This window comes from Lagopus leucura, unplaced genomic scaffold, assembly GCF_019238085.1.
Source record: "Lagopus leucura isolate 7727_CA_CO unplaced genomic scaffold, USGS_WTPT01 Super-Scaffold_100009, whole genome shotgun sequence".
Taxonomy (NCBI): Eukaryota; Metazoa; Chordata; class Aves; order Galliformes; family Phasianidae; genus Lagopus; species Lagopus leucura.
In genome coordinates this window covers 23152202-23171968 of record NW_024962266.1, presented here as the reverse complement: position 1 = coordinate 23171968, position 19767 = coordinate 23152202, and the positions used below count along the sequence as shown (strand labels likewise).

Below are 19767 nucleotides of genomic sequence, written 5' to 3'. Positions count from 1 at the left end.
CAGGCAGCTATAAATGGTGTAATACCACAAGAAAATGGCATTCTGCAAAGGTAAGCGCAGAGGGATGGAATAGTACATACAGAGAATGATGCTGCATAGTAGTTGCATTTTTGTTTCTGAATCCCAAGATGATGATATAATTCTCCTTTTAAAGCAGTTTTTGTGAGCCACAAATTCAATACCTGACAAAGCTGATTTCACAATCAGTTTTTCCCAAAACGGTGAAGAACAAGCTCAACCATCTGTTTAAATTAATGATTTTTTATTTTATATTAATTAGGTCATTAACTGGTGGTAGATATAATGCTAGATAAAATAAAGTTGCTTCCCTCTACAAATAGCTTTACTGATTTCCTTTCAGTTTTTAAATTAAATTTTGGCTCATATATTGATGCTTGGATACCTTGGAGTCACTGAAGCATGATCTCCTAAGTGCTGATAAGGCAACTGAATACAACAGAACAGGAGTTGAGCTACTTGAGAGAGGCAGTTAAATATTATTTTTAATTTTGTTCAGGGAAATAGTCAAGGTACTGGTTTTAAAAGTTTATTTTAATGATTAAAGAAGATGCTTAGTGTAGGTGATGTGATGTTCTGGCATAAATGCCAATGCTCACTAAAGCTATTATTAAATAAATCATTTTTTTTGGATCAAGATAAAACCTTATTTGCTTGATAAAGTTACTAGATGTATATTCACTGTTAAGCCTGCATGATCTGATTGATCAAGTCTCTTCTGTGTCAAGTACTATTTCTACTTATGTTAATAAGTCCTGACCTCAAAGCATTAAAATTCAAAACACCAGAACATTTACAGCCATTTTGTCAGGGAGAAGGATTTGGGCAGCAGTTATACCAGACTTTGGTAACAGGTAGGTCTGATGTCCACTTAACGCAGCTTTCTTCATTAGGAAATTCTTCATTTGTAGAAGTGATGGGACATTAAAATGTGTCTCAAGTCTTTTTTATTTTCCTTTTTTCTTTCCATGGTAGAAGTTTAAAATTAGGCCTGGTAGACTTAGAAGCCTACCTTCCAGTGGCTTTCAGATGAGGTTGATTTACTGATTTGGATGCTTTTTAGTGGCTTTCTATGCTTCATTACAGATTGCAAGTCAGATATGTAAAATACTTTTGGTGATGGAATGAGGTATATTTAATGCAGCTGAACTTGAAGTCAAGTTTTACTTTATAGTTCAGTTGTGTTGTATTTAAATAAATAAATGAGTTCAGCTCCTGAGAATCAGAATATTCTTTGCTTCTGAGTTCTGCTAACGAAAATGGTTACAGTACTAAGTTTTGGTTAGGCATCAAATTGAAAACAAAAACAAAAAACCCGAGAACAAACAAAAAGCCCAACAAACATATTGCTCAGTATTTAAACTTTTTTAAAGCTTGAAAAGAAATATTCTCCCTTGTTTTACATGCATAATATGTGGTTGTTTTTTTTTTTTAATTTTATTTTCAAAAATGGAAGTCACAGTATTGTGATATGCAATAGCTTGGTGCTATTTATTGCACTTTTGTGACGTGAGTCCATCCACATTCATATATTTTTTTCTAAGTTCAGTCTTTATAGGCTTGACTTGCATAAGAAACATTTCCATTGATCCAGAGATCTTATAGTATCTTCAGGAAGGAGAGTATGCATTTTTTAAAATAAATTCTGTTTAGGAATGGAAATGAGGCAAATTGCATCCCTGTATTTCTTAAATGCTTGCTCAGCTTCCATTTTTTCAGTGCATTCATTTTATTAGCTTACATCCTCCCTCAGGGTACCCTGTTGGTGCCCAAGACACATAATCTTTTAAACAGAGAGCACTGTCTTACTGGTAAGAACATCTACAATGTGAAGCCCTGTGAAGTGTCTTGCCAGCAAAACTTTGTGTCAGTACATCATAATTTTCTTTGTCCTAGAGTTATGTTTCTTAAATTTAATGTTTTGTTACCTTTGGTTCTAATCTCAGTTATGTGGTACTTTTTATGAAGTGGTTCACTGAGGAGGATGAGTTGTGCTTCTGGGTAATCTGGGTTTCCCAGTTTATTTTATTTTAAGCTTTACTTCTTATTCTAAATTGCATATGATGCTGGCCTAGTGATACAGAAAACTGGTGGTTGCCATGGTGCAAATTTTTATATGGTCACAGCACTCTTGGAACAGGAAATAATGCTGCTTCTCAAGATAAATCTGATGTTAATTACATAGTGAACTTTAGGCTATCATAACGGCTTAAATACCTGTTTGTCTTCTAAGCTGCTTTGCTATAGCACTTCTGAGTCCTTGAAACATTAATGTTTTTAATATGAAAGTTAATTTCTAATTATGAACAAAAAAAGTATTTTCAGATATGACAGTGGAGTTTATTCCAGAGGCATGTGCTGTGGACAACAGTGAGTAATTCTGTTCACTTCACAAATCTTTATTTAAACATTATCAATTTGTTCATACTTTATCTATGTATCCTTCAGTGAGTACGGTGGAGAGACTTTACAAGGACCAGCATATGGCCCCACAAGTCATTCTACAGCAGCTTCTTCAGCTTCTTCATCTTCCTCAGCATTTCGCCATGTAGTGCCATCTAGACAAATAGTGGAAAGACAACCTCGAATGCTTGACTTCAGGGTTGAATACAGAGACAGAAATGTGGATGTAGTACTTGAGGACAGCTCTACAGTGGGTAAGAATGTGTAAACATGATATAACTGTTGAGGTAAAATTGTTAAAAGTAAAATCAAACTAAAAAGACCCTGCTACCAAGATCTAAATCATATAGGGGAAAAAAAACCCAAACCAACCAACAAAACCCCTCAAAAAATGTCCCACAAAGTGCAGTTTTCATAGCTTCTAACCATTTTCAAACCTCTTTGCAGCTCGAAAAAAGCAAAAAAATTTCACTAATCCATTGTAAAGGTTATTGATCTATCAAATATTTATTTTGACATCTAGTTGTCTTATGGACTTACTTCATAAACAAAATGGAGATTACTGATTAAGTTGAGGCAAGAAAGTGTAATTTGCAGTGGGATTAATGTAGATGCAGTCAAGTAATAAGATCATTTTGGCATTTCCTTTTGAATCTCTATAGCATCATCCCTTTCTAAATAAGATTAGTGACACAATTCAGAGAATTCTTCTAAGTGTGAAAAGCATTGTAGCATCCTTCTTTTTATTTGTCTCTTTTTTGAGGAAATTAAGAGTTTTGTTATCAGACTTGATTGTTTTTATTCTAAATATGATGCATTTTGTGCAAGTGTTTTAGAAACATGCTGTTCTTAGCATTGCAAGCATATTCTTTTTTATAATTCCCGACTGACTTAATTTACTCTTCCTAAGGAAAAACAGTATTATTTTTTTTTAAGACAATATGCAGATCAAAACAAATGAACATGTCAAGAAATAGTTGATTAAAAATTTGTTGAGCTGTCACTTTGTCTGTGATGAGATTTTGAAATTGAAACCTTGGATCCTTGTTTTTCTTGTTAGTGTTTGATTTGGTATTTTTATGGTGCCACCTAGTGATGATCAGTCGAATTCTTGGTTAGCATTACTTTGCTCGGTGTGGCGCTGCACTGAGTTACATCCAAAGTAGATACAAGAGTGACCAAATCAGAATTTTTCAGCTATCATAGGTGTAGTAGGCGATAGGTGTTTGTTTCTATTAGCTTCTTTCAGATGTAGATGATTAAGTGACAGGGCGGAAGGTGGTCGGTGTAAAACTTCTGTCTTTCTTGGCATATGAAGGTTGAAGGAAGCTTTGTTTAAAATCTTGAGAGAAGTGTGAAAGGTAAATCATAGAATTTCAACCATAAACATCACAAAAGCACCTTTTTGGCTTGTTCAGGGATCTGCTTGTCAGAATCCCAGGTGAGGGCAGAGAGGCCTAAGAGAGATGGTTGATCTTCAAGATGACCTCTTCAGAGCACAGGAACAGTCCATTTCAACATGAGGAGGAGCAGATGTGGCCACAGGCCAGGATGGAGGAACAGAATGTGCAAAACACTGAAAAATCTGTCCGACCAGTCAAATATACAAACACTTCAATTCCATAAGTCCAGATTATTGATTGTGGAGCTGGGTATCAGAAATGCAGACACACTTCATTTCTGGCAAAGTGCATAGCTCCAGATGGCATGTGTCTGCAGATGTATGGTTCCAGCATACATCGTGTAGAGCTACTCAAACATATGTCCAAATCACTGTATCCTCATGTGATTGTGTGAATCAGATTCTTGTTCTATGTGTTTTTTTACTTTCATTTATTCTTTACTGTTTGAAATGTGTGTCACAATGATAACTTCACTAAAACTGGTTTTCACTGTACCTTTTCCTTATTTTTGGAAATAAAGAGATAAATGTGCATATTTTAAATATGAATTTCTTGACATTTTCTTCATTTTCTCTTCAGGAGATATCAAACATATTCTAGAAAATGAACTTCAGATTCCTGCAACTAAAATGCTGTTAAAGGGGTGGAAGACTGGAGATGTAGATGATAGTGTAAGTTTTCAGCTGTGTTTTCAGTCAACTGAATTCAGTGTTTCAAACTGAGGGTCTGAGGGTGGGGATGGCAGTACAAGGTTTCTGAGTGTTAGATGTCTCAGGTGAAAGCTCTGCAAGGATCTCTTAAACTAAAAGCATTATAAAAACATCAATGTATTTTGCAGTGTTTTTAGATACAATGCAGCATACCTATAGAGTTGTTATTAAATTTACAGTAGATCTTAAAAATTTGCTGGTGTTGTGAAGAAGCTTTTATAATTAAAAGGAATAAAGTAAACTAATATGTCAAAATCAGCAAATGTTTTATATTTACAATTTTTTTTTTTCTTCCTTCAGACTGTTTTAAAAACTCTACACTTGCCAAAAAATAATAGTCTTTATGTTCTAACGCCTGACCTGCCTCCTCCTTCTTCAAGTCATTCTGGGTAAGTCTTTTGTCTACAGATTCAGCTTGTATGATTCTTTCTGTGTGTTTTCTATGAAACAGTTTGCATTCTTGCAGGAATTTGCAATCAGTAAATGTGCAGTGTTTCACTGCTCTAAGATACAAGTGTAAAGATTAACTACCTCAGCACCTCACTGTTGAAAGAAGGTTGTTTTAAGAAAACTGTGGTGTAATACACACATAACTACATACTGAGGTTCATACAGCATTTTGCATCTTCAAGTTTTTATGACTTAATTTTTTAAAAATCTTGTCCCTGTGGAAATGAAAGCTGGTCTTTCATAGTTTATCACATTAGATTGATTCATAAACACATACAGATAGTTACCAGCAGACCAGAACTTTCTTTCTGAAGTGTGTGTCACTTTATCCTATCTTCTTGGACTTATAAAGTGTACAGTTAGAGTAATAATGTCCTCTAAGCAGGGTATCTTCTATTACTGATTTCAATACTCAAGTGTTCACTAGTCAGTGAATATTGCAAAGGTTTGAAAATTAAATAGTTTTTATGGGAAATGGAATCGTTGTTGTTGTAATTTGTAGCCACTTTGCTTTAATTTATTTGTCTTATTTTCTACCCTGTCTATATATAGCTTCTCGAAGGTGGATTGGTGTGTATTCTTAATGGGAAAACATGAATTTTGTTCCGTGGCCACTAGAGGGTGCACTGTAATTGAGTGTGAAAGGAGTAGCTCTGATCCTCAGTTGTCGAGTAAGCAGGAAAGATTGCAGTTTGAAATGATCAAATTGCATAATCAGGAGACTAGATTGCCTTCAAATTGTCTGAATTGCTTTTCTGCTGCTGTAGTTAGATAGCAGAATATTCTACAGATGTGATGAAGGAATCCTTTTGACAATCAATAGAAATAAACGTAGTACGTAGGTCCACAACCCTGCATGCTGTGGAGGAAATAAGAAAGCTGATGTATATTATTAAAAAAAAAAAAAAAAAAGTAATAATTATTAATAAAACACAAGCATTAAAAGAGGGAATAATGGTAATGGAACAGAAAGAGCTGGTTAGTACTGAGCTGTGATGTGAATTCAATGTGCTGAAAGGAGTTGTAGTTGTGAGTAGGAACGATCGGATGTTATGCATAACGAGTTAACTGAAGGATAGTGACAATACTGTGGAAAAACTATGTAGATGCTAACAAATTTTTCAACATGGATTCCTAGTATATTTTAATTTCAATGGAAATAAATGCTGATGATTTTAACTGAAATAAACTGTGTAACAGCAACAAACTGTTTAAAAGGAGTTCTCAGGCTTTCTTGTTGAACAGTTTAAAAGAACTTTACTTCCTAATAATTTCACAGTGGGTGTTAGCTTTACAGTTTATACTTGTTTCACAGAGGAGATGAGTTCTGCATATTTTTAGGATAAATTTGGTACCTTTGGGGATAGCAAATGATGATTAATTAGTGGCTACTTAAAGATAATTTGAAGGCTAGATCATCCCTTGGAGTCATAAATTCTAGATGAAAGGGGAGGCTTGCCTCCAATTAAAGCATCAATGCAGATCAAAACACATCTAATTGAAGCAATGTACCAAACCCAGTTACACTGTTTACTGCCTACTGTTAGGTCAGTTATTATTCAGATTAGTTTGGTACCCTCAATTTATAAAAGCATGATGTTCTCATCTATTATTAATGGATGTTAAGGAACTTTGCCTCTTACTTTTCAACTTCATCTGTCATTTTCTTTAAATGCCTTCTATTTTGAAACATAGAAAAATAGCCATGATTTCAATATCTTCAGAAAGTGATATATGAGCAACCTGAGATTTTACTATGTGATGTTTTATGTATATGCCTTTTATAATGGAGTAGTCTAATCTCAGCTCTATAAACTCCAGTTTGTTTCTGTTCTTGATGCTCAGGGAGAGTAAAGTTTGAGACATCTTTTTCCAGTGTGTTGGTATGTAGGCACTTGTGACAGACCCAATGGCCTAAACCCGAAACTAAGTTAAACTGGCATCTAAATGGAATAGTTTAAACAAGCAGAAATGTCATAGGGCATCTTCATTCACCAGTGGCATACCTAAAGTTTTCATAGGTAATAGAAACCCAGCGAACAACTACTGCATGTTAGGTGTGAAGATTAAATAGAAACGTCAAATACCACATGTGAGGTTGGCAAAGCCATACCTGTCCATGCACAGCACCTAGAACAAGACAATGTATTCTGTGAACAGTAGAAGCATGATTTCTAGTGAATTCCTACCTCATTCCAACAGCTACAGTAACTCATCTCTCTCTCCATCTTCCCTTGATCTTGCTTACCTCTGGCAGTACTTCAGTTCCTCCAATACATTCAGTAGCCCATATCATTTTTTTTCATCTGCTTAGACTGCCAGCCTGCCCTGCTTCTGTTCTGCAGATAGTTCTGTAACAGGTAATAGTGAATGACAAGAGATACCACATGCTGCAGTTACTTCTTGTGATCATTGTCCAGCAGTTGGCTGAATGTAAGAGGATTACACCCAATGTAATTTGGGTCCCTTTTCTCTATCCTGCTGTTGATTTATGCCCGGTATTTGAGTCCTTTGTGAGGCTGTCAGATTTCTCTGAGACTAATGAATATGTATAAATTTGCTGGATAAAACAAGTAAGAAAAACATTATTTGCTTTGGAAATCCATTTTAAAAAAGAAAGGTACCAATGAAGTCCATCATTCAGTTGTCCAAGGGAGTGATCCCTTGCACTTGCTTTGTTGGATTAGATTCTTCACTTCCATACAGTGGTTTTTCTTACCTTTGTTGCCATGGGTGCTTCTAGAAAGCTGGCTCCATTTAGTTCAGGAGAAAGGTTTGGGAGAATGCAATAGAGAGGAACATCAAAAGCGCAGGCATGCTGGTCTGGCCATGCAGGTAGGTTTTCCAGGTGGTCTTTCCTTTCAGTTTGGTGTATTCTAAGAGGTGCTTCTTACCAGATAATTTTGTTACTGTCATTTCAATTAATAGCTTGACCAAGTGTACTCTAGGTCAGGTTGATGGTTGGACTTGGAGATCTTGAAGATTGTTTCCAACCGAGACAGTTTTAAGAATCTATATGTTGGAGGTGATAACAGTGATGTATTTCTTTGCTAAGTGATTGTAATTTATTTTAGAAATGTAGTTGTTTGTGTGGATAGGAATAAAAATCATATATGCATGGCAAGTAATGGGTATGTATTTTGCTGAGTACGTGTTTTTTTAAATTGTTGCAGAGCAGTGATTATGGCATGGTGTTTTAGTGTATGTTATCAACTGTAGCAGAGTGTTAATTAAGAATGATGTAACCTGCAACTCCAATTATTAGTATTGTCTGTTTAGCTGGACAGGAGCAGTGCCTTGCTTTAGTTACTTTGAAAGCATCAATAAGGATGGTAAGATTAATGTTTTATTTTCACATCTGCTCATGAGACAGTTTAAAAATCCTGAAGTTTAAAATGCAATAGAATGTAAACAAAGGGACTTCTGCTCATTTACATGTTAGCCAGATCTGCTGATTGCTGTTTGAACCTAATCTACCATCTCTTGCTGCATTAGCTACAACAAACATTACATTTACATACTGATTTCTTATTTTGTTTTAATGTAAATAATCTGTAATTACAGTAAATTTGGACTTCTGTTGACATGAGCTTGTATAAATCCGTAAGTTTAAAATGGAAATGTTAATTACCTTGTGTCATGCCTACTTATACAAAATTCCGAGGTTTTGGAGAATTCTTGTGGCTGAGGAAGATACTGCCTACTAGGAAATTCTGAATGCATTTCATTTAAAAAAAACAAAAACAAAACCAAAACTGAACTGAAATGAAAAGGAATATTTGCTGATCACTGAATAAGGATATACTTTTGGTTTCAAAGCTAAAAACATTACTAAAATTTCAAAGAAAAATGCGATTTAGAAAGCAAAGTATTAAACCAGTGTTAACTGAGGGCATCAAATCGGTCATTTAACAATGGATACAACAATTTATTTTATTTATTAAGCATTTCAGCACAATAAGAAGTAGAAGCTTAAAATGTAAACACCACTACTGATGTCATCTTTCTTCAGCATTGTGTTGACTGAACAGTTGCTGTCCCCTTAAGTCTAGCATTATTTGCAGCTAAACATTTTTAGGCTAAATATTGTTTCTTTTCATGTATTAGACTTGCTGTTTATAAATTTTGCTGTATTAGAATTCAGATGGAGAGCTTGTAAATAAACTCATTAGTGATTTTTAATCCTGTTATTTGAGTGAGTGAAAAAATTTCTTGCAACTTCAAACTTGAAATTTCAGCTTTAAAGAGGAACGTTTTTGTTTGCACATCGTGCATTTTCAACCCCAACTGAATCTTGGTCCATCGCTGAGGTTCCTGCTCATTGTGATGATGCTGATAACCAGTGCTATAAGGGCAATCCATATGCAATCCTAAACTGATCCAGGTTTCTCTTGCTAAATCTGATGAGAATAAGGACTCTTTTCTTTCGCCTGTTCTCAGACTTGCTTCTTTTTCCAAATGTAGGCAGAGTTTCTGTAATGGATGATTGGTGCCTAAAAATACAGTCAAGTTCCCTTGCCTCCTGTGCTGACACGAATGTGTAATCATTCAGCTGAGGAAAAATAAAGTAACATTAAGCTACCAGCAAATGCTTTTGAAAGCTAGAGTTTGCAGCAGGGAAGAAGCACTGCTGATAAAAGTGGCCTACTTTAGTTCTGCTTCTAGAATTTGATTCCTTTCACCACTAATTAATCCTCAGATTAATTAAATTCTGTTAGCATTGGTGGCAAAAAAAACCCAAACAAACAAACTTGCCTTCAATGGAAACTAGAGTTTGACACTGATTTTTTTTTTTTTTTTTCTTTTTTTTTCTTCATCCTCTCCTCCTCATTTCTTCCTTTTCCTCTTCTCTTTTAATTCAGATATTTCATTTGGAAGATGGTAGCCAACTAGTAACGTTTGAAGGAAACCAAAACTGCTGCATACATGGATGCAATAATTTTAGAAAATTGCATAGTGTTCAGAGGCAGTTATATACTTCTTAAAGAAAAAAGCATCAATCTTGCTCAGGAGTAGTGTCCTGCTTAGATAACTTTATACTGTACATTTGAGCATGGCTTGGGGAAATGAATTTAGGAGGGACCTACATGGCTGGTTCTCCAGTGGCGTGTTCAAATCAACCCCATCCCACAGAGGAGTGTGGGCACCTATTGCCCGTCAGGTGCACTGACAACTCTTCATAACTTGTGAAGGTATGGTCCATGTCTTAGGGCTTCAGACCACACAGTTTTGAAATGGGAGCTCAGTGGATTGGGTCAATTGAGCAGTGCATTTCTGTGTAAGCATTCCCTGGCACAATTTCTTTACCTTATTTTTCTTGCAAAAAAAGGTGAATAATTGACCATGCACTTGAATTGCTAACATTTGTTGAAACAATTTTTTTTAGTCAACTTTTTTTTAAGCTACCCTAATTTTCAGCCTACTCTTTGTACTTGGCTGTGGATAAATACAGAAAATTTACTTGGTAACATTTGCTATTCTCATTCAGAATATCTAGAGATGTCAAAATCTGTAGTTACTTTGAAGCTTTTAATTTTAAGGCACTTCATTTAGCTGTTTGATAAGTATGTTTTCCCCTTTCTAAGTACTTTCCACTGTCACATCTAGATTAAGTACAGAAATTGAAAACTTTTCCTTTGAGTATATCTATAATTTTCTTTTCCATATAATATTTTGAATCTGGATGATATGGAAGCGTGTGTTTTATGCTTGCTTTATGGGACTGAGGGTGTAATCTAACTGCCCTATTTAATTCCATATTTACATCAATTATGAAATGAAGACATGTGTTGTGCTAGCAGTTTGCATCTGCAAAAGATGTTCAGAAAGAGTCAAGAACAGCTCTAGCAGAGCCTTTGTGACAATAGAATCCACGTGCTGTAATTAATAATATTTTTAGGACAGTTATGTACATCAGTTGCCTCCAGTACTTGCTTGAAAACAAAGAAAAAAAAAGTCAGAATCTGAAAAAGCACAGCGGGATACTTTAGTTGCTACTGAACATTTGCCAAAAGAAAGTATGGTTATGGCAATGCTAAACTCACTAAGAATCTAATTAGAATTACCTGTGAGAATCAGCACGCAACTTTTCAGAGTCTTCTTTGTGGGACTGCAGGTATTTTTAAATTTTTCCAGCCTGTTCTTATGAGGCTGTGACAAGTGGAGCTGACTGCACATTCAGCATAGTTCACTCAATTCAATGACATGCATGGTGTCTATTGTACATTAGAACATACCTAGCATTAACAATGATTTAAATTAGTTTTCTTTATTACAAAAGCACATAAAAGACAAGAGAACTTGCACTTTATGATTTTGTTTTGTAGTATGTGATTGTTATGTATAAGATGTCACAGAATCCAAATTACGTTGCTGGGTGAAGATATTTTTGTAAGGTAATTTTTCTCGAGATGCTAAAGCAAATAATGCATCTCTTGCTAAAGCATCTGTTGAGTATTGCATGGGCTCCTTACCATCTGAGCAGCCAAACTGCAGATCAGTAATTACAGTAGAAGGAATAACTAACAAATCAAGACTCAAATAATCTAGCAGTCTTTTTTGTCTTCTTGTATCTTAAGATACAGCTGAGCTCATCTGCATACTGAATTTGTCCTTTATTACTTAGAGAAATGGCATATTGAACTGTGGTGAAACTGAGATCTGAAGGGAAAAAAAAAAGTTTCGCATTCTTGTAAGAGTGTGTTATAAGGAAAAATAAAGTAGATAAACTCAACTGAATTCCATCTGCCGCTGAATGGGTCAAGTCTGTATAAATATTGATTAGAAATGTAGCATGTGGTTATTATGCAGTTTTGTAGCCTATGTAAGTTTTTGTACACTGCTATAATTGCTTTCTCTATGACAGATGTCCTTTGACAGGAGAAACTTGCATAATTTTGTACCTAATTAATCAGGATGCGTTTCTAACATCTAGGTGTTTTGTTACTGGGAAAATCACAATAAACAAGTTTGTGACATAAAGTTGACCTCTTTAATCTGTATCTTAAGATTTTCTTTTAATTCATATTATTAAAGATATTTGAATGTACAGTTAAAACAATTTGAGCAGAACTAACTTATATAAACGCTCAGTAACCCCAAGAGAAATTTTGCAGTGGTTAGTTTTCCAGTTCTAATTAGCCAGGTTTATGTGCTTTGAAAATAAATGGAAGAATTTCCATTTGATTTATGCTTCAGGTAACCCTAAAGAATTGAGAGCATGCTTTGCCTTGTTCTACTTACCATCGGTTTTTAACGTGCATTGTAGCTTGATATTTTGTCTGGTCATCAACATGCTTACAAGCCTGGTATTAATGACATAATGAGTGCTAAATAGACCTGATGTTTGTGAAGATGATGTGACTCTCAATTTTGAGAATACTTAACATTAGGAGAGCTTTAAAGGCTGCAGTCACCTTATTAAGGAAGGAGTTCAGGAATGGCCTTTGGTCATTCTCAGCATGCCTCCTTGCATTTAAGAGTGAAAAGAGAGATGATAATGTTGTGCCTGGACTTGTCCATGTAGACTTTAGGATACCCTGGGGTTTTTGCATCTAACTGTAAAACAAGCTCTAACATGCTTATCCCTGATTTTCTTGTTTTTCTTTCAACCATTTCAGAGCCCTGCAGGAGTCATTAAATCAAAACTTCATGCTGATCATCACCCATCGAGAAGTCCAGCGGGAGTACAACCTCAACTTCTCAGGAAGCAGTACCATTCAGGAGGTGAGTGCTGTTTCACAGCTGAAGAATAAACGTAGCTCATTATAGCTAATGCCAGCTCTGTTAAAGACAGTTTCACATGGTCTTGTTGGAAACTCCTTTGTTTTATTAGTCTTCTTTTTAGTTTAATCAATTCGCTCATCAAGATTACCGTAATTTGATCAAAGAACAGAAAGTTTTCTGTTATGTTATACCGGAAAGATGCTACTTTTTACATGATAATAACAAAAAATGTGTGCAGCACTTACTGAGTTATTCCATAGGGATGAGAAAAGACATTTTATTTTTAAGCCCTTTGAATCTGTTGCTATCTACTCTTCTTGTAATTGGCTCCATCTTCATTTTATAGTCACCTCTGCTATTGCTGGTTGTTACTGTAGTGCTCCAATTCTTACAGACTTGGTAGTCTTATGGTTTCTTTATATAATGGATGTCACTGCTGTTCTGTAGAATGGCCAGCAAGGGGTGATATTGTAGAGAACTTCTTCAAAATTAAAACCTTTAGGAGCAAATATCTGTGAATCTGGACCTTCTGAATTCAGAACAAGGAGTTGCTGCTTATTTGTAAAAATTCCTTTCTAAGCGAAAGGTTCTTTTTCTAATGCTTCATGGTGTTTCTAACGCCACATGTTTTGGATGTTACTTTCCATATAACCCAGTAACTTCTGGAAATATCACAAACAATACAGAAGTGGGAATCTTAAGAAATCATATTATGAAATGTTAAGATTAAATGTTTGCTTTTATCATGAAATGTGTACTTGCTGTTGATCTGACACTTCCCTCAATCTTCCAGTGTTAAACACATTTTTTGGAAATGTTTCATTTGATAAGGGGGCAGAATTATTTTAAGTCCAACAATATTAGCTATTAGAGCATTATCAGAGCAACAGTGAGAAGTAATTACCAGCTGTTTTCGTTCTGAATCTGGTTATTCTAAAGATGTAAATTTTAATTTTCCTCTGTGAAAGCCTGTTTTAGTTTTTTAAACCTTCTGTAGTAAGTTCTGTTTTGTTTTGTTTTTTTTTAATACAAGCACACAAATCTAGTTGCAGCAATTTGTTTCTTTGAGGAGTCAAGCACTAGTCTTTAAAATTAGAATCAGTTGTTTTAATAATTTATTCCCATGAATCTTCAAATTACTTGTAGTTTCAAATAGTGAGATCCTGAAAGCAATCACGCTTGCATGTTGCCAGTTTATTTGTTTATTTTTACCTATGCTGTATGAATTACTGGTTTACTGGTACATTTTACCAGACTTAAAGGACCCAAAAAGCTGTGATAATGCATGGGAATTTAGGCTTTTCTGTTTACAGTCAACGTGTTATCAGATAGACTCAGCTTGATTTATAAGTGAGTTATAATTTTCTCCCCTAAGGAAGCCAAAAAAACCCACATACACCTACAATCTCATACCCCTATTAGTATGAAGCATCAAACCTTTATTTGCCTTGTTTTTCTGTGTCTAAGCATTACATCCAGTAGAGTGCATAAAATTACGAAGATAATTTCAAAGCTAAATGAAAAAAGAATGCTGGACTTTCTTGTGCTGTGGATGGTGAACAGGTGAATATGTCTGTGCAAAGTCTTGTGGAAATCCCTGGGGTCTTAGCTGAGACGAAATAATTGGTGAACATTTGTCTAATTATTGAAAACAAGCACTATTTTATATGTTAACTCCCTAATGACCTTGTAATTTTTTTTTCCTTTTAGATCGTAGGGATCGTAGGTTGTAATGAATGACTGATGAATTCACTTACTTTATGTGATTTGGAGGAGTTGGTGGTATCTTTCCTTCTTTTCTCTTACATATTTCAGTCCTTTCAAGTGTCCGTCAGATTTTCTTTTTCCTTTTCTTTCTCATTTGCCCTTTAATAAATTAATAGTTTACTTCTGTGATGTTTTTGTGATCATGGAAAGCTTCATGAAAGTTGCAGCTGCCAACCACAAGAGGGCAGGAAGGACTATTCAATTATTACCTAAAAATACCACTCAGTGTTTTCAAATTAGCTGCTGGTATATTAACAAAAAGGAGTATAATGGCCAAGTTATTGTTTGATTTACAGATAATTGGCATATTGCAGGGAGGAGACTTAATTTCACCCTTTTAAATTAAACAGGGAGATTTGAAAAGACATAAAATATTCATTAATGCTCAGTGATTATAAAGCAGTGGCATATATTTATTCTACCTTTATTACTGTTTCGATGGGAAAATACTGCAAATATTTCAGAAATCGAGTTGGCCATACTGACAAGTTGAAATGTTTAAGCAGTGTTAATGCAATCTTCTCACATGGTATATCCTATGCAGAAAGATTCAAAACGACTACATCAATTATTAAAAGCAAAATTTAAAATTCTGAAAATGTTCTATTGTTTGCCACAGTTGGGTGCAACTGTCTCTGTAGGGCTGTTGGTTTGGTTTGTTGTTATCTATACTGTAAAATTTGGAGTGCTAATTGTATTTTTTCCAGGTGTTTCCAGTAATAAAAAAAAAACTACCACCCTTTGAAAACTATCAAAGATTATGGCAGAGAATTAAATGCAAAATCAGCTCTGGTTTATTAAAACACTGTTGCTTTGGTTCTCTGTGCTCATTGCATCAAATGTGATTGTAAATGATATTTGGGTGACTTGATGTTTCTAAAAAACCAAACCTGATAAGCAACTTACTATTTAATGGGGAAACAAACCAACCAAAAATTCTCTAAGAGAAGCCTTAAGCTCAGATCTCAATACAATTTCTCTTGTTTTGAATCAGTAGCTGGATTTTGGATGGTTCTTAATTTTTTCTTTCCTACATGTTTTATTGGCATCTTCAACTCTTCAAATATTAAGATGTAATTTCTCAGTTTTTAGAAGAAGTTTCTATCAGTTATTTTGATGGGGGCTCATCAGCCTGTGGGGCATCATCAGAACTCAAATAAAAATGAAACTGCCAAATTCTCTCTTGTTCTATTTATTATTTTTCAGTGAGTTGGGCAGGGCAGTTGTTAACTTGGAAAGTTAATGATAGCATGGTGGCCTAAATTGCAAATTAATTTGTGTCGCAAGATTCTGACATCTGTTTGTTCTTGTAGAATTGCAGTATTAAATTAATTCTGGGCAGATACTGTTCTGGGAAATATCATGATTACTTTTTTCCATGATCTGCATTTTAAAGTGAAAATTAGTAGGGTTTATGCCAGTTTGAAGACTGTAAATTAATATATTTCCAATGTATTGTATGGTTGAATAAGGGCAGTTATAACAAATTGAACTGCTAATACTTGCAAGACTACAGTGAACTTTCCATCTGAATACTTGCTCTTTATTCTGCTAAAATAATTTGTAGAGATTATCCCTGCTGAAGTATGAGAATTTTTTAATGTTGATTTGACAAGCCGTGTGCTAAATATTGTAACACATTGCCACATTAAGCATAAATGATTTCCTGTCTATTTTTATGAAGTCAGTTAGAGATTAAGGTTTCTTCTATATCTCTTTTGCAAGTTGTACTTATTATTTGATAGAGGAGAAAGACTTCCCTTTGCATAGGGGTAATATCTAAATAATGGAAAGCGAGTTTTTGTTCTCATCTTGAAGTATACACAAACTAATTTGCAGAAAACTCTGTCACAAAAGCATGCTTCAAACTTCGTGTTAAGTCAGTGACACAGGGGAAAGCCTCAAAAAAATCTTAACAAACTGGGTATCTCCATCAAAAAGAGTTAGCATTTGTCTGTTTTACTGCTGGTAGAGACTTTGAAGCCGTTTTTGTTATTCCTGTGTGCTGGATTACTGAAGTATCCAATGTACGCAGTCTGTGGCTGCTAAAGGGTGGATACATTGGAAGAATGTTGGACCTCTTGTAAATCAGTGCGTTTTTTCTTGAAGTGTCCAATTGAGAATACTGGGAGAAGCATGTAGCAGGTACTGTAATTCCTAGTAAAGCATAAAATCTGTGCAAACAATGCAAAGGTGCGTCTCTGAAATACAGGCTGCCTTTGCATGGCTGCATTTGCTATTTATGCCGTTCCTTTAGCCAATAAAGCAATCAGAGGCTAGCATCGTAGCATCCTGTCACCTGTGATAGGTAATATATTTGTTCTTTGTTCCCTATAGACTTACTGGCTAATGTGGAATATGAAAAGCAATGTATCCAATAGCACTGCAGGCAGGAGGAGGAACTGTGTGTACATAGAGCTGCTTGTGATGAGAAGAGCTAGAAATTCTGTGCTGCCAGACCCTAATGATAGTTTGGATTGATTTTTTTTTTAAACTATTTTAGAGAAGTTGATGAATGCGAAACAAGATTTGAAAACTCTGTGAATGTTTATGCAGGCAGAAACCTTATTTAAAAGGTTTGAATAATTGTAATATGTAAATATAGATAAGCAGATGAATTACTTTCAATACAGAAAAAGATTTCCATTGAGAGCTTTGTATGTTTTTCAGATCAGATTTTTGATATTTGTACAAAATATTTTCAAACTTATTATTGAGTGAGATCACCCATAGTAAAGGTCAGACACTGACGGGGCACAACACATATGTGTAGATCGTGTTCTTTGTAACTAATTGCAGTAGAATGCATTTGCCAAAGATGCTAATATGAGCATCTCCAAATATTGTACATATATGAGAAGTTGTCAGATTTTTGGGCTGTTTAATTGTTTTAAAGTAGTTACACTTTTCTTAGGTGAATAAAAACCAGCAGTTAGCAGATCTTTTTTTTATATGCAAAGGTGCACAAGCATTCTGTACTGTTGTTCTCTTTCTGTCAGAGAAACCAGCAGAATATGTTGTGGCCATACATATTCAAGTTCCTTTTTGTACAAATTGTATGGTGTTGTTGTTTTTTTTTTGTTTTGTTTGTTTGTTTGTTTTTTGCTGTTTAAAGCAATTTGTCAGGTAAAAATTCTATTGAATTTATTGTGAGTAACGAGAACAGTAAATGGAATTTGAACATCTATTGCTGCAGTAGCCTTGCTGTTCTGCTATGGGAAGTGAGTGCTGTCTGGCTAGCTAGGTTTGGACTTCTTAAACCAGCAGAGAAAAGTCTATTTTTATACAGTATGATGATTTCTGATTTTTTGGGGGAGGGGAGAGAGAGGGCTTTTCCTGAAGAACAGAACATTGCGAAACTGAACTCTGTATACTGAGAGAGACCTGTGATAAACTTTCTGTAAGTTGTCATGTTATCAATTATCTGAAAAAGAAGTTTCTTGGGAAATAAGGGGAATCCATCTGTTTGGTACCTCCTTGGAAGTGATAACTTTATGAGGCATTTAAAATGCCTTAATGTTTGCTTTAGAGATCTGTTTCTAAGAGATTGAGTTGATGAAGGCATACAACCATTTCTCTTTTCATGCAACAGAAAATGCAATTGCAGGTAATGGAAGGACTCTCTTTTACTTCTCTTTTAATTATGAAGCGTACTATATTCCTGGCAGAACACGTTTCATAACCTGTAATTTGGTTTTGGTGGGTTTGGATGTGCACATCATTAAAGAAACGAGCTTCAGTTATCAAAAACTGGAAAACATGGACATTTTTATATGCAAGAAAAGGCAGAGAGTAAATAATTGCACTGGTGACCAATACTGTAATAATCCTGTTTTACAATATGCACTTGACAGGTTGTAATAGTGCTAATTGAAGAGACTAATTCACACTTGCTTCATTCTATTCAAAGGCAAAATCAGCAGCTTGTTTTGCTTTTGACCAGATGGTCCTGATGAACACCTACTGTGCACTTTAAGTGCTTTACTAGAATTACAAAGGCTGGGGGCTGCGTCCGACTCAAAATGATTTGAGAAGAGAAAAAAACCTCACTGCTCAATGGATTTGGTGCAACTAAATTAATTCTAGTGGACCCATTACACATTGAGCCCCCTTTTCAAAGTGCTGAGCCTCCTCGTTTGTTCTGTAGCAATGAGAAAGTGAAAGGCAGATTACTGCAAACAGAAATAAAAAAAAAAGTGCTGTGAAAAGGAGAAAAGAGGCCTTGAAGCCTTTTCATATCATTTGGGTTTTTCAAGTGCGTTATTTTTGGGGAGGGTGGATGTATGAAAAGCCAATTGGAGTTTTTTTTGTTTTAAAGTGCGCTATTTAAGTACTATGAATATAAAAGCAAGAGCAACAGTTGACTGAGTTTACTGTGGTAAAGCTTTGTGTCCAAGGATGAATCAAATTCATTATAGTCAATGCTTTGTATTTTCATATGAATGTAGGGTTAGTTTCACAAGACTGTGTCTGTTTAGGATAATTATAATTTAATATTTTCCTTTCATAAAGTTATCACTGTAAATATCTAAAATTTACTGAAGGCGAGGTTTTTTTTCTTGCATAAATTTAGAAGCACTCAGAGTTTAAAACTCCAGCGGAAGCTGTTTAATTTCCAAAGGCAGGAGAGGCATGTTCCAGTGGCGCTGAAGCACAGATTATTATAACTAATTAGAAGTCACACATCTGTTAGCTTTCGATTTGTCGGTGCTGGGAGTTTAGTGTGCATGTTTATATCTCTCGTCTTTCTGTCTTTATTTCGTTCCCCGTCTCTGTTAAACTCCTTCCATAAATGTAGTTGGATTTGAGAGAAACTCTCCAAAGGATGAGGATCAATTTATTTGAATTTGCAAGTAATGAGGAGTCATTGTTATAATTTTGATTATAGGTCCTGTGCTATAAATGCTCAGTCATGTGAGTTGTCCTTATTTTAGAAGTAATCACGTTGAATTGAACGGCTTTACTCGTGTAATTTAAGGATGCTGAGGATTTTGGGGATCAAGACCTAATTTAAAACCCTGAATTTTTTAAAAACTGCAATTAAAACCATCACCCGCTATTCTGATTCTGAATATTTGCCGTTGTACTTCCAGAGGTGGGGAATTTTTATGCATGGCTTCTATCATAATGATAGCTATTAAAAAGGTGTTACCGTGAAATGACAAGAGAACCTAAGCAGCTTTATGAACATATTAAACAGCCACGTTCCTGGTTCCTGTGCTGGTTAGAATGGGAAGGCAGTGCGCTGTGGCTAAATGCAGCAGCACTGCAATCTCTATAAATACCATTTA

The 19767-nt window shown here is 35.1% G+C and overlaps 1 protein-coding gene across 4 annotated transcripts in view; it reads left to right on the top strand.

The window, feature by feature from the left end:
* The window catches only part of FAF1 (Fas associated factor 1), a 144790-nt gene that overhangs the window by 29767 nt on the left and 95256 nt on the right, over positions 1-19767 (top strand). For all 4 annotated transcript variants that reach the window (XM_042873359.1, XM_042873358.1, XM_042873361.1 and 1 more), the window contains 5 exons: positions 4-50; positions 2467-2675; positions 4404-4495; positions 4835-4923; positions 12604-12709. In XM_042873359.1, coding sequence (XP_042729293.1) covers positions 4-50; positions 2467-2675; positions 4404-4495; positions 4835-4923; positions 12604-12709 — 543 coding nt within the window. The remainder of the gene's footprint in view (positions 1-3; positions 51-2466; positions 2676-4403; positions 4496-4834; positions 4924-12603; positions 12710-19767) is intronic.